Source organism: Emys orbicularis, chromosome 1 (assembly GCF_028017835.1).
Source record: "Emys orbicularis isolate rEmyOrb1 chromosome 1, rEmyOrb1.hap1, whole genome shotgun sequence".
Lineage (NCBI taxonomy): Eukaryota > Metazoa > Chordata > Testudines > Emydidae > Emys > Emys orbicularis.
In genome coordinates this window covers 187,100,466-187,116,328 of record NC_088683.1, presented here as the reverse complement: position 1 = coordinate 187,116,328, position 15,863 = coordinate 187,100,466, and the positions used below count along the sequence as shown (strand labels likewise).

General features: G+C 42.4%; 1 protein-coding gene across 1 annotated transcript in view; it reads right to left on the bottom strand.

Annotated features, from left to right (window-relative positions):
* Positions 1 to 15,863, bottom strand: part of ROBO1 (roundabout guidance receptor 1) — a gene marked incomplete at its 5' end in the record, with an annotated part of 534,368 nt that overhangs the window by 80,654 nt on the left and 437,851 nt on the right. The window contains 7 exons of the mRNA XM_065420893.1: positions 3,595 to 3,761; positions 3,857 to 4,025; positions 4,180 to 4,261; positions 5,631 to 5,836; positions 7,777 to 7,948; positions 10,279 to 10,403; positions 12,400 to 12,408. Of these exons, the coding sequence (XP_065276965.1) occupies positions 3,595 to 3,761; positions 3,857 to 4,025; positions 4,180 to 4,261; positions 5,631 to 5,836; positions 7,777 to 7,948; positions 10,279 to 10,403; positions 12,400 to 12,408 (930 nt within the window). The remainder of the gene's footprint in view (positions 1 to 3,594; positions 3,762 to 3,856; positions 4,026 to 4,179; positions 4,262 to 5,630; positions 5,837 to 7,776; positions 7,949 to 10,278; positions 10,404 to 12,399; positions 12,409 to 15,863) is intronic.

Sequence of the window (15,863 nt, the reverse complement as noted above, 5' to 3'; positions counted from 1 at the left end):
AACAACAAAAAAATCTGCCGGGGATACGCAACTCATCCCTGGCAGCCCAGGCAGCGTGTCTATTTCAGCGTGCCTGGAGCAGCCTCTGAGACGGGGAAGGGGGCTGGGCGTGCGTGCCTGCATGATCACCGTCGGGTGTGTGTGTCAACAAAAGAGAGAGACTTTCCCTCCCCCTGGCTACTGTAGCTCACTGGGGTGTAAGGATAGGGCTTTTTATTATGCACGAGGCAAGCTAGTCGCACAAATTTTTACTCCTGGGGAGATTCTGCAGGACTGCGCGCCTGCAGAAAACGGTCCCCCTGCACATTTCCTGCAGAAAATAGCAGGGAAGCAAACAGAAGCCTGGCTGGGGGGGTTGGGAGGGCGGCGACCATGTGTGCAGTTTTTTTGGGGGGATTGCTCCCCAAACAGAGGCGAGGCATGGGGGAGGCACACGGGGTTAGCAGGGGTGGCAACTTGTATGGGCCCGTGGTGCCCAGGCTCCAGCAAATTCAGGGCCACCTCCTCCACCCCCTTGTACACCCCAACCCCCTGCCCCAGCCCAGAGCCCACACCCAGCACCCAAACCCCGTCCCACACCCAGCACCCCAAAGCCCCTCCCACATCCCCTCCTGCACCAGCCCAGAGTCCAGCCTGCACCAGCCTGCACCAGTACCCAAACTCCCTCCCAGAGCCCACACCCCTCCTGCACCCAAACTCTCTCCAAAAGCCTGCACCCCAAACCCCCTCCTGCACCCCAACCCCACACCCCAGCCCAGAGCCCGCACCAAGCACCCAAACTCTGTCCCAGAGCCCGCAACCCAAACCCCCTCCTGCACCCAAACTCCCTCCCAGAGCCTTAGGCAGGTGTGTGTGTGTGGCGGCGGGGGGGGGCGGGGGGAGGGGCAGCACTTGGACCCATTCTTGGCACCACCAAAATTATACAAAGCTGCCGCCCCTGGGGGTTACGTACCACGGCCTCCCCTCCACCCTCATTTCTGCAAACACATCACTGCCCAGCTCAGAGGCTGCTTCTAGGGCTCTGCTGACTCTGCAGCTGAATACAGACTCCTGGGTCCTAGTGCCAGTTGTTCTCCCCTTCTGTGTTCTGGGAGCCTTCCTGTTTTCTGTGGAACAGTGAGTTCCCGGGGTAGGGCTGGGTAAGTGGAGGTGGGGAAAATGAGGGAGGGGGGAAGGGGGTGGGGGAAGAGGCAGTGGGGAAGGGGGTGGGGGAAGAGGCAGTGGGGAAGGAAGGGGGTGGAATAGGGCGGGGAAGGGAATGTGGAAGCAAGGGGAGGGGGATGGATAAGAAAAGGGGAGAGGGAAATCACGGGGGGAAGCGGGAGCCTGATATGCAGCGTCAACCTTAGCAGCAGCTGGGGCTCCCCCATTAAGCAGGCTCATCGAACCCTCACCCTGACAAGCCCTACCTCCCTACACCTGAACTCCTCTGACAAGCCCCCATACCCAGAACCCCACTCCATCAAGCCCCACTCCCCAAGCACCCGGATCCCCACACTGAGCCCCCACACCCAGACACCCCCCTCCCCCGCCATGGCCCATCTCCCCACACCCAGATACCACCCCCCCTTCCCCCCAACGCTGAGCCCAACCACCATCCCCTGGATCCCCTGCAGAATCCCATTGCCCCTGCACCCGGACCCCATAACGAGTCCCTGTGCATCCAGATCTCTCACTGAGCTGCTGGCACCCAGATTGCCTCACACAGAAACCTCTCACCTCACACCTGGATCTCCCCACACTAAGCCCCTCCACACTTGGATGCTGCTGGGCTGAGCCTGCCTACCCACACCTGGTGTGCCTGGCACAGAGGGGCAGGGCCCCAGGATGTTTCTGGAGCAGGCCCAGCCTTTGCACTGTGTCAGGGTCACATGCAGCCTTACTGCTGAGTCCCTGTACTGGGGAGCTGGGGGTTTCAGGGTGATCTCCCACCTCAATGCAGCCAGTGGCCTGTGCTCCCCACTGCCATGCTGGAGCCAAATTTATTTAATGACAAATAAAATTTGCAGAATTTTGCAGAAATTGAAATTATTGTGTGCAAAATTTTTAATTTTTTGGCACAGAATTCCCTCAGGAGTAAATACTTGAAAGGCACTCAGATAATATGGTGATGAAGAGAGAGAATTTTGCTTTAAGCATAAATGTCATATTGTGTTAGATTTATGTATGTGCATTTTCTCAGGAGTGTTTTATAACATCTGATGGCAAATGGGTAATTTGCCTATCTGACAACTAGTGTTGTGAGTTTAGAGGTAGACTGGCCATCAGATTAATAACTCCCGCTGTCTGCATTGGTTCACCTTCAAAAGTTTTTCACATCTGTGTTATTTTCTCAATCTTTGGTTCTCATGACTTCAATAAAGTTATTGGATTGGAAACACATGAATGCACAGTGCCTAAGTGCTGTGGCACAACTTCATTTGTTTTCTATATTAATCTAAATTTATTACAATTTATTATAATTATATTACTGGGCTCATGACTTCTATCTGCCCGAGGAATAGTGATTGTATTTCAGTTGATTCCTTCCTCATATTTATGCAATGTTATTATAGTAGTGTGGGGACACTAATTCCATCTGCTTCACTGTAGGGGTTGTGGCTTTACTGAAGTCTCTCTTCCCGCACTGGACTTACCTTTAATCAGTGGAGGATAAACAAATTTGCTGCCCCTAGGCCCTGAAAAAATTGCCGCCCCCCCACGCCAGCTCACTTCCGCTCCCCCGCGGCAAGCCTGGGAGAGAGAGGGGAGAAGGGGAGTTGCGGTGCGCTCGGGGGATGGCGGCGGTGGAGCGGAGGTGAGCTGGCGCGGGGGGTTAACCAAGGGTTACTCCCCACGCCCCCTGGCCCCAGCTCACCTCCGCTCTGCCTCTGAGCACGCCGCTACTCGCTTCTCCTCCCTCCCTCCCAGCGCTTTCGCGCAGCAAGCCTGGGACGGAGGTGGAAGGAGGGAAGCGCGGCACGCCTGGGGGAGGAGGCGGGCCAGGGATTTGGGGAAGTGGCGGAGTTGGGGCGGGGCCGGGGAGGGAGCAAGCAAATTTGCCACCCTAGGCCTAGGCCTTGTTGGCCCAGGCGATAATATGCCGCTGCCTTTAATAGTAAGCATTTTGCTGAGGATTCCGCTTTACTTATAAAGTGGTATCCTGGATCCTCCAAATTTTTAATTTCTCTGCTTCCCCAATACAACATACAGCACATGCTCTCTCTCTCTCTCAGTCATAACCACAGCTTGATTCTCCTTTTAAATTGATAATATCTAAGCACAATTATGTAATTTCCACAGAATTTGGGTGTTTGTGTGAAAACTTCACAAAGCCAAAGACTAACAGTGCTGCTAAGATGGGTCACTCAATTAGGTGTAACTATATTTGGATAAAAATGATTAGGGTTCCCTTATGGCAATGTGATAACCTTTTCAAGTAGCTTTTAAATAAAATGCAGCTTCTGAGCAATGTAAGTTTACCATCTAGTATATACAGTGACTTTTAGACATCATTTTAAAGTTAGCATAAGTACGATCATCACATCTAACACTGTTCTGTACTATATCATCACAGACATTGTGGAGCCTAAATGCTTCAGTAAGTAGGTTTACCTTGAGTTTTCACTGGGTCAGATATCTGGCTAGGATCACTAAGTCCATATGCATTAGCTGCCCTCACAAGGAAGAGGTAAATTGCATTAGGTTTCAGCCCTTTAACTGCAAAACTTTCAGTTTTCACATTTTCTGCTACAGTTTGCCAACTGCTACCAGATGCATGGCTAAGGATAAAACACACAGAACAGCAGGTTAGAGTATGCTAATTGAACCATATATTAACTGTAAGTACAACCAGATCACATGAGAATCGTAATACCTGAAGGCCTCTATTATATAAGACGTCGGAGTTGCACCTGAATTCAAATTAGGTTGCCATGACAGTGTTACTGTATTTCTGCTGACATCTGTCACTTCAGGTTTTGAGGGTGCACTAGGAATCAAGTTTGGGTCAGTCGGTCTTGGTGGTTGCACTGGAACTCCAAATTCTAATGAAAAGGGAGAAATTGCTAAGTATGGATAGAAAGTGGGTTGGGGGTTCAATGATGTTCACATCTGCATTATCAATTTATTACAAAGTTAGATAACATTTGCATGTTAATTTCTGATTTTCATCAAGCAGAGAAAACCTGATTGATTTACCTTGGACCTCAATATAAGCACTCCAGGTTGCTTCGCCACTTGGAGTTGAGGCAATGCAGGTGTACCGACCAGTGTCACCCAGCTGAGTGGGAAGAGAGGAAAATAAATATTTGGAACAATCAGGCACTCGTGGGCTGGAAAAGTAATTACAAAACTGTATATCACTATGAAAATGGATAAATACATTAGAATTTCCCTACCAGAAACTTCTCACTGCTAAGTGAGAATCTGTACATACTTATTCCATTCTATTTAAAAAGGCACAGGAAAATGCCAACACTTTTTAATGTATTATTTCTCATTCTGTAATGAACTAAACTACCAGCCAAATCCTGTAGTCCTCACTCACTCCTTACCCTGCCAAACACCCACTGAAGTCCATGGGGAGAAATGAACTCAGAAAGCCCCACACAAGGGCCTATGCGCTACTTAAACTCGCTACTTAAACTCCCACTTAAGTGGTGCTTAGGGATTTATGCAGGGCCTCAGGGAGTCAATTTCAACCTTAAAACAGGGCTTACATAGTTCACAGGGCCATATGCAGGTTGGGCTCTCTGAACTAGGGTAAATTTTACTCTGTGACAGACCGAATACAAGGATCCCCATATACTATTACAATCCAAATCTGAACAGTGGATTATTTGTCCACTTGTGACTTAATCACAATTCAAAAGAGTTATGATCAAAGAAATGAGACTATACTCAAGTATCAGTACCAAAGGAAAAACAAAAAACACGCACAATACTCAGAAATGGAAGGTCAGAGGTTCAAATTCTGCATTGGCACAGTGGTGTTTCCTGTGACCAGGTAATCACGACATCATCAAGTAGCACACTGTTGGGTGAGAAGTCTTACAAATGACATAATTTTATTACTTTGATGTTCCAAAGAGCCTGCAGGTAACCACAGATGTGCTAGAGCAGTACAATATTTTAACACATCATACAACTTGTCTGGAATGAACAGAAATATTGACCAGGTATCCTGCTCCAATTCCCCAAGGAAGTCATCCACACAGAGCTGCTTAACCACTTTAATATATAATATAATATAATATAATATAATATAATATAATATAATATAATATAATATAGCCAAGTTCTACCTTCCATATACTTTGTACCACATATGCATGTGTAATCTTGAACCAAAAAAGGCACAAGAACAGGTACTATATAGGGACAGGAAACTAAACCCTGAATTGTACCTGTGAAGCCGGAAGAAAAAGTTGTCATCTTTTAACACTGTAACTATGAATGCACATGGTGTAAGGGCATTAACATAATGGCATTTTTTTTTTTTTTGCTGTATACACTACTTTGCAACTGTGAAATCCTGAAGTAAGGTGGCATGTACATGTGTGCAGTTTTAGATTATTTTCACATATTACAAAGCTGAAGCTTATTCTCCTTTACAAACAGTGTAAAGATTCGTTGTCATTTCAAGCTACCTTGGCGTATCGGATCTGTAAAGCTCCTGTCTCCAGCTGCTTGACGCGAGAGTCCTGGGTAGAGATGAGGACCCCATCCTTTCTCCAGAGGATTGTGGGCATTAGAGTGCCTGTGGCCACACAGCTGAGTACTAATGTACCATCCACAGCTACAGTCTGATTCACAGGACCCTGTCGAATGACTGGGGGAGGCCGGTCTGCAATCACTGCCAGAAGAAACAACAGGAAATAGATTTTTTGCAACTGAAAGCAATTTTCTAATCAGCTAAGCAACAGCAATTGCTTGAGGCTTTGAAACAAACTGAAGATAATTAAACAAGTAATTAAAGTACGAGGCATGCATTATTTTGGGTATATTAATATGATGCATGGCTACAGAATATTAACATGATATACAATACACTATTTTCAGAGGTGAAGGAGTGTCAGAGGTTGTGAGTTGGCATCTTCTAGGCACACTGAGTTCCATAGTCTTTAGATGTGATAATGAAACAAACAAGGATTTCTCAGTTTCTTTGAAAAGGCACACTCTTCTCTTTATATATACCTTACCATGCAATGGGTCGGTATGAATAGGGATTTGGAATTTGAACATTCATTTACAGATAACTAAGAGGGCGGATGAGAAGGGAATAATTCAGCAAATATGCAGACACACTGTTTCCTAGAATGAAGCTGACTAATGGTAGGGTGGAATAAGTACAAAGCTAAAGTCTGGAAAAATATCAGCTTTTTCAATTAAAAAAAATGTTTTGCAAGCATTTCCTTACACTCAGTTCTGTGAAAATGTATCTGACAGTACTGATTTGAAATCATAGTAAGAATCTTTCACAGTATTTCTAATAATTTTATTGCATCTTAGTTAATTTATGTTGAGTGTATCTGTGATGAGTCATTTAAACACTGTATTTACATAACAGGCACAAAGTACTTTTAAATACTCATGCAAACAAGAAACTATTGTCCATGTGTTGTGTGCACCAGAAGATTAGCAATTTTCCCAGAAGTAAAACCTATAGTACTGTACTTCAGTAGCTTCTCCTCCTAGCTCATAATATCCTGAGATGTGCTGGCACTATAAAATAACTGCAACTTAACACAATATCCATTCAACAGCCTAACGGGAGCTGATGTGACTTGAAACCTGGTTTGTTAGCATGAAATATAAAACTGAAGTCCCGATAATTTGTGATCATTCAACATCCCATGACACTTTTCACAACCAAAGAGTGATAACAGTGATGTTTTGGCCAAATTCCAACTCAGGTAATTACATTTGCATACCTAAATGCCACCCTGCATTTTCAATTGCATGATTTATACTTTACTTCCTGTCCTAACCTGTTCTGATGTGTTGCAGTACACAGTTAAATCTCTCACTCCAGTGATGGCTGAAATGATCCCCAGTGTAGTTGGAAGTTCAGTTTGTTAGGTGTGTAAAGTGTTTTGAGGACCTTATGGAGAAAAGATGCTACATAAATGTAGGCTATTATATTTGGTTTGGAGGTAATTGTCTGTATAATGTATATATCTATGGGCTTTATATTTCGGTCTTACCTTACTTGCTGTTTAATTTTAAATTAATTATAAAATTGGCATTTGTATAGTTAACAGCTGTGGCAATATCCTGATATGACACCATGGATGAAAAATACTTAAAAACCTCTATATCACAGATAATATCAATGTCTCTATTAATTTCAGCTATTGACTAATCAGGATTTTCTAATGATAATTTTTTCATATAGCCATTCACTCAGTTTGTTAGTTGACCCAAACTCTATGCGTAAAATCTTAGCCCGTCTGAAGTCAGTGGCAAAACTTCCACTGACTTCAGGTGGGCCAGGATTTCACCTTATCTGTCCTGTAACTCAGGATATGTCCAAATAGTAGCTGGGAGAGTGCTTCCCTGAGTGGGTATACAGACAAGCTCTAGCTCTGTTTGAGCTATCACACTAAAAATAGCCATGTGGACGCAGCAGCATGGGGAGCAGCTCAGGCTAGCCACCGAAATACAATCCTCCACGAGCCCCCCTGGGTAACCAGCACAAGCAACCTGCCAATATTGAAGTCATGCTCTTCCACTGCTGAAGTTGTGGTTTTAAATAAAATTGGTAATTGTAAAATAAAAGTTTCTTCACTTTACCATCAGTAACTTCCAAGTATGCTTTTGTCGTGATACTTCCTGCAATGTTTAAAGTCTGGCAGATATAGTACCCAACGTCAGACCTCTGGACGCTTGTGATTGTAAGGTCACCAGTCTGGGAGACTGAAAAGCGGCTGGATGACTGCGGCGGCTGGTATGAGAAAAGCAGATTCTAGGGAGAGAAAGAAATGGGTTAGATAGAATATAACACATCTGCAATGTTCATTTTAATATGCCTAAACATGTGTAAGTTATAATGTGCTATATATTCACATTGTACATAAAATATCTCTGTTATATATATATATAAAAAGCATTTCATTATTGTATACTAATTATGAGGCCCGTTTTTTAAAAAAAGGAGGCACATCTGTGTACTCGTATTTGGATGTATCTTAACAGGCCTGATCCAACGTCCATGGGACTCTAGAGTAGACATTCCTTCAATTTAAATAGGTGTTGGAGACAGGGGCGGCTCTATGTATTTTGCTGCCCCAAGCACGGCAGTCAGGTGGCTTTCGGCGGCGCGCCTGCGGGCGGTCCGCTGGTCACGCGGTTTCGGCGGCAATTCGGCGGCGGGTACGCCGAAGGCGCAGGACTGTGGGACCTCCCGCAGGCATGCCGCCGAAGGAAGCCTGACAGCCGCCCTCATGGCAACCGGCACGCCGCCCCCTGTGGCTTGCCGCCCCAGGCTCGTGCTTGGTGCGCTGGTGCCTGGCGCCGCCCCTGGTTGGAGAGGTATTGATATCTACAGATGCCATAACTGTGCAAACAATTGTGGTTTTTCTGCATACTGTATAAGTAATGTCCATGCAAATGTCCACACAACCATCTTTCAAAATCAAGATTGCAGCATTTCTTGTAGTGAAATAGATTTTATTTCAAAAATGTATAAAAAGATGCCAGTTTATTTATTTGTGTTTAAACTTTAGACTGCTAAAGAATAAGGACAGAAAGTGAATGGAATGTTTTATAGGTTTCTTTGTAAACTGATGTTTTAGTTTCACTAATCATAGTTTCTGTTCTATAACCAGTACTACATTGTATAATAAAGTCCTATGCAAGTTTCCCTTTACATAGTTTTGGTTTGAAGTTAGATGCTATGGTACCAGCAGTGGTCATGAAAGTCAGAGCTGAAACCAAAATAACACACATGTGTTACATCAAATACTGGTTTCAGATTTTCATCTATGGCTTAGCATTTTGAGGGGAAAATATCTGAAGTTCTGTATACTTTATGGACACTATTTTTATTGCTGTCTCTTGTCTGACTACATTTTGTTTTCCTAAGAATGCCCAAACAAAGAGGATAGAGAATCTTCAATTACAATATAAGTACAGAAACTTGTCAATAATCTTTTCCCTCTCTATTTCCAGCTACATACTGTTAGCCACTTACTAAAGTAAGAAAGGACCTAGTGAAACCAAGATGTTTTGCATTAAAACAAACATCCCTACTAGCCTTGCCCCCTCCACCAAAACAAACAAATAAAAATGCACATAATGTAGCAGCCTACCTATATCATGAACTAATACTAGAGATAACCAGCTCAATTTTTGTCTAGTCAGATCATTTATTTTATTTAAACAGATGTTTAACAAATAGAAAAAAAGGAGCCAATCCCAAGCTCTGTTTGACTTTGACTATTGTTTAGAAAAGCTTAACTACCCACCAAGCTCAATAGCAACCAATCAGTACTCTCAGTAACAGAAAAACGAGAAATACCCTATCTTCACTGAAAATGATCCCTCATGCAACTTGTCCCCTTCAAAAGTTCCCCCCAAAAGTGATGTTAGGGTGTTAAACAACAACAACTAGATTTTATATTGTGCTTTTCTTCATCTCAAAGCATTTTACAAAGTAGGTCAGTATCTTTACCCCCCATTTTACAGACAGGGAAACTGAAGCACAGGGAGAAGCAACTTGCAGTACTGTACACATATTTGTTAGCCACAGATACATAAACACAGCAGATTATTTTTCTGGGTGAGCGCAAGCCACAAAGCTCAGATCTATTTTTTTTTTTCAAAATGTGCTAGTGTTTGGACATAATGTTATAGTTCAGCCAATTACAGTGCTAGGCCAGGATCCAAACTCTTGGGACTTTTGGATGCAGGATTTTGGTTTGGTCCCATCTCTAATTATTCTATAGATATTACATCAATTTTTCTCAATAGTGAAACATTTAATGAAAATTGTGAATCTAACAGCACACTAAGAATGTACTCGTCCTTTCCAGCTTGTTACTATACTGACCTTTAAATTTTAGGAAAAAAGACAAGCCCAGTAAGCAGAACAGAGTTTTCCTTTCCATTTAGTACACAAAATACAATATTTTTAAACTCACATGATGTATTACAATAATAAGGCAGATGAGGTCCAGCATTTGCAGGCTTAGCAGTTATCTTCAGTGGGTAAACAACCACAGGAACTGCCATCCTCTATTTGGCACTACTGCTTAAAGAAACCGGCATGAAACAAGAAGAGAAAGTTGGCTTTACCTGACTTCCCTCCCTCCGCCAAAAGATGGCTGGTTGAGGGTTTCCAGTTGCTTCGCACTGGAAAGTCACTGTCCGTCCCAATGCAGCCACCTGGTCACGAGGTTTCACAACAAAATGGGGAGGTTCTGAAGGAGATAAAAATACACTAAAATCTGCAGTCCAAAGTTCACCCCACTGAAAGTCAAATGGCAACTTGCCTGAGCACCACATTTTATTTGTTTAAAAGGTAGTGTGTTATAAACAACCTTTAATATGGAGCTGCGGCACAAAGAGACTGCAGCTCCCAACATTCAGTGCTTCATCTTGACCCAAGATTGTTGGTTCTTGTGCTGCTCCTCCCTATTAAGATCCTGATTGCGCATTCCTTATTCAAGTTTGTGAGCTTTTAGCCAAGCGAGATTTAAGTCCCATTGACTTTAATAAGTTGAGTTGCACAAATAAGCATTCACCAGCATGATCACAGGGGTCACAATCAGGTCTTAAAAGAGGAGAGGGGCCACAGATCATAACGGAGAAATCTCTGGGCTGCATCTGGCTCACAGGCCACACTTTGTCCACTTCTGTACTAAATGCTGTGGAGTAATTGCACATTCAGGTTTACATACACAAAAGTCACCCTCTTTGATTTAGGAAAGCTCAGGAGAAATAAACGACCTTTCGTTGCTTTTATAAGAACGATCTGATGAAGTCAGGGTCTCAAAAATTTTCCATTTAACTCAAAAGCCCCAGAAATGCTACTGTGCAAATGATAACCATTTAAAACCTTCAATCCAATTAGTGAAAAGGAATGAATTTAAAGTAACAGTGGGGCTGAATTCCTCCTTCATTCACAGAGGCAAGGGCATGTTCAAATAAAATATATATGTAAATGAAGGCAAATTTGAAACATCTGCTCAGCCTAACATTATAAATCATGCCAGCATTGTCCAAACTGTTTGATTTACACTGACTTAAATGGCCATTTCATCTAGCAGTAAACAGAATGTCAAAAATTATGTCAATTACATTAAAAATAAGTTAGAGCACTTGACAGCATTAGATACACTGATGGGGCTAGCCCAGGAAAAATAGAATATAAAGTCTGTTAGGTGGTATCTTCTTACACCTGGAAACATTTGCTTTAAATGAAAAGTCCTTTTACTTACTGTTTACATTTTTCAAATTCATTTCTTATCAGCTGTCCAAAGCATTAATTATTCTCCCCTCTTGTCTGAGTTCAGAGTGAAGTGAATGCTTTGAATCAGTCATTTTAACAATTTTATGTTCTTTTCTTTTTTTGAGGGCTTTTCCTTCACTTTAAACACCTTAAATTACTCATGTCACGTAGGTGGTGCAGTTTGAAATATATTTTATGACTCAAACAACTGTGACCTATCTAGATGAAACCCCTGGATACCAAACATCCCTTCTGCACAATTTGTTTTCTTTGTTAATCCAGGTCAATATTTTCAGTTATCCATTTATCTATTCTATGACTATAATTTAAGTTTGCTTTCTTAACTAGGGTCAAATGTACATGTGTGGCATGTCATGAATATTTATCTACATAGGACACTGCAGCTGTTAGCTACTAAGGAAAAATAACTTCTACTGTCCTTGGGATCTTTAAAATAAATTGAATTGATTATACAGGAAAACATTAAGTACACCACTGCCTCGATATAACACGACCCGATATAACACGAATTCGGATATAACACGGTAAAGCAGCGCTCTGGGGGGGGCGGGGCGGGGCTGCGCACTCCGGTGGATCAAAGCAAGTTCAATATAACGCGGTTTCACCTATAACGCGGTAAGATTTTTTGGCTCCTGAGGACAGCGTTATATCGAGGTAGAGGTGTACTACTTGTGTGGTAACAAGGGGGAAATGAAATCAGGAATCAGCTTGTACATTATTTAAAAACAGACAAAAAGTTAGCAACCCATTACCTTTGCTCTTTGCCAAAAAGTTACCCATACTTCATGCAGAATCTATTCTGTGCAGTCTGTCTTGCCAATAACAAGTGAAACATGGAAGCTGATTGGTTGAAGGACATGGAAGGGTATGGATGGAAAGGGGAAGAGAAGTTCCAGTCACAGTGATACGGTGATTAGAAGATGGCCAATAAAATTTCAACTTACCAGACACAACTAAAAACAAAACAAAACAGAAAGAAAACATGGAATAAATTAAATTAAACAAACAAAACTAAACAAAAAGTAAAACCAAAGAAAAGTAACAGGATCCTTGGTAAGGACCTTAGAAAGCACAAATATATTCTGATATATGAAAAATATGCAAAAAACTCAGAACTATGTTATCCCATTGATTTTTAAGCAGAATTCCCCATGAACTGTTTAATAGGAGGGTGCCTGGTAAAATGGATAGGAAACTAAACTAAACTGAACTATGAATCAGGAGACATGGGTTCTACTCTGAGCTCTGCCACCAAACTGCTGCACGGCCTTGAATAGGTTAGTTCAATTCTCAATTTCCCCATCTGCAAAAACGCAAATACAGATACTTATCCTTCTTTATACGGCACATTGAGATCTACAGCTGGGAAAGGCTTGTTTAAACCTAACGTTTATTAATAGGGAGTTTTGCTTAAAAATCAGTGGCAGCTTAGATATAATGACTGCATGCATCAGAATCATAATTCTCAGTCTAAAATTCTGCAAGTGAACTAAATGGCACATAATGTGATAATCAAAACAGATACAAAAAAGCCCACTTATTACTCTTTTTCCTTCATTTTATCAACTTATCAACATATTCAAAGCACAGTTAATGTAAAATAATATAGATATCAAGAGCCAATTATGTGAAAAACATACATGCATCTTTTGTTCATATTGAGAATTATCATAATCCTAGAAATTGTATAGTCCCTGGCTGGTTAGTTTTACTTATTAAAGAGTAAGCATGTTATGAGGAACTCCAATACCAAGTCATTGATTTACTGATGTATTTTAAAAGAAAAAAATGGGCATTTCCAAAGCCCACGAAAACAACAAAACAACAAGAAAAGACTCAAATCAAACAAAGTAATTGTTATAAAATGAATAATTGCATTATCTTCAATACGTGCCAAGACATTTTTTTATATATATCCTTTTAAAAAATATAAAATATATATCACCACAAATCACATTTCCTTCAACACCCTCATCTGGTTTTACCCTTTTAGATAGAGAGTAAAAAGAACTACTGTTAAGCATGAGTACACTTTCATAATCAGCTAGTAAACACCTGCAATATGCCATCCTCTGATGAAACATACTGAAGAAACTAATAATATTCAGCCTGTCAAAATTCATTAGGCATGGGAAACATGGGCTTACTGTTCAAATAAATGGAACATATTGTGGACTGCAGGTGTGCTACAAAAAATAAGTAGACATAAGATACAGTTATAATACCATATTCAAACAGTATCTCTTTTGGATCAGGGTATAGCCAGGAAGCTGTAACTGAATATAACAAAACTGGATGAAATACAGCATACACTGCAAATAAGTAGCAATCTTCATTTTAGGAGGGGGTGTAGGAAAGAGATGAAGACAGATGTGTGAACTGAGGTTTTCAAGATTTTATTTTCAATTTTGCAAAAGTAATGTGAACAGTAGTTTTCATGTTAATACTTGGGTTCACTACTACTCAAAAGGTAAACAACATAAATAATCCTGTTGACATTATACAGGCAAATAAATGGTTTGCCTGGCTATACCAGGAGGAGAACAAGAGACACTAGATGTGGTTTAATTAGGTTGCAACTTTATTATTAACTGTATGGGAGTAAGTACCCAGCAGATAAAAGTGTACAATGCAGGTAATTCCATGATCATTTCAATATATACCCAGGGGGCTTTAGTCAGCCCTCCTCCTTACCCATCCTGCTGCCAGGATATTACAACTCCCCCCCTCAAATTACAGCTAAGGTGGGCTGAAATAAGGGTGGTGGTGGCTCCCTGCTATACCAATCATAAGAGCACCAACCTCCTCCCCCCATTTCCACTCTTTAAAAAATACCTCCTTTAAATCCTCTACAATCCATGCATCTGATCACTGTATCCCTTTCCTATGGAGTACTTGCACTGAATATCTTCCCCATGTCAACATACTGAGTTGCAAGCTCATAGCCTAACTCCCCTTCCATGTTTGCTTCCAACTAAACCACCTCTCATCCTGCTGTGGGGAAGGTGAAAAAACACCCATTTTTTCCCTCACTGCCAGATTGGCCTAAATCAGGGGTCCCCAACGCAGTGCCCGTGGGGCGTGTAAGTGCGCCCGCATACTGGCCGGCGGATGAGCATCCACCGAAATGCCGCCGACAAGCAGTGTCATCCAGAGGTGTCGCCGCCGAAAATGGCGGCATTTCAGCGGCGACACCTCTGGATGACGCTGCTTGTCGGCGGCATTTCGGCGGCAACACCTATTGACGCTGCCGCTTGTCGGCAGCATTTCGGCGGATGCTCGTCCGCCGCCATGGTCCTCAGTTGGGGACCACTGGCTTAAGTGAAAAATTCTTTCCAGGCCCCTGAGAAAGGAATGACTAGTGCAGTGCCCACAGGGGATCCTGACCAAATCTGGTATTTCACCGCTTCCATGGGTGGGAGGGTGGATGCTGCTCCACTTGGTCCAGGTAAAAGAGAGCTTTTCCTGCCTGGCATGTACTTATATAAACTCCCCTCTATTCCGGTCAGCTGGGTGGATGGGTCAGCATCCTCACGCTGACTTGCTCTGTGGCTGCTGCAAACTCACTCCGTGCCTCTGTATCCCTTAAAGAGGTACATACCTTCCTACAGCAAGCCAGACAATGCCTTCCCCAACCCCCGCACGAGCTTCAGGTGTGGTGCAGTGATTATGGGAGAAGTGGCCAACTGATGGCCTATTGGCTTTGGGATGCAGTTCCACTCCTCAGCTCAAAAGCCGAACTTCAGGTTACTCTTTGATTGTACTAGGATACACTACATAGCATCACCCTTTTTGAACAGAACAGCTCTCTGCCCAAAGCATGTGAAAATACAATCCAACAAATTCTGGAATTTTCAGAGGATCTCCAGAAAAAAAACCCAACAACTCGCATCCTACATCAGAAGACCCTGATAAGAGAAATTAACAGTGTTCGAATTAATGTTCTTTAAATTCTTGCACTTTGGAATTCACTCTGAAGTACCACTTTTCTGTTTCTTTAGAAATACCAAAAAGGAGACAAGTTTAGCTCTCTCTCACAGGAAGAGTGGGATTGGGACTAAAACCAAGCAGTGATGTGTATAAGGTAAAGGCAGCATGGCCTGTCCCTTGCCAGGCCCAGTGCCTGCTCAGCCGTCAAGCTCTCCACAGTAAAGTTCATCTTAAACCTCCAACATCTGTCTTGGTTGGTCAATTACATTCCCACAAATCAAGTTAATTTATAAGTGCTGAAATTCCAACTCTTTTTTTTTTTTAAAAGAGGATTTTGTTATTGTATGTCAAAAATAACTCCATTGAGCAAATGAAGTTTTTTGCCCACCTGTAAAAACACAGGGGATACTAATGTATGAAAATAAATCCATCTAGAAACAGGGCATCATGTCAGCTACAGATTTGTGGTGAGGGCAAA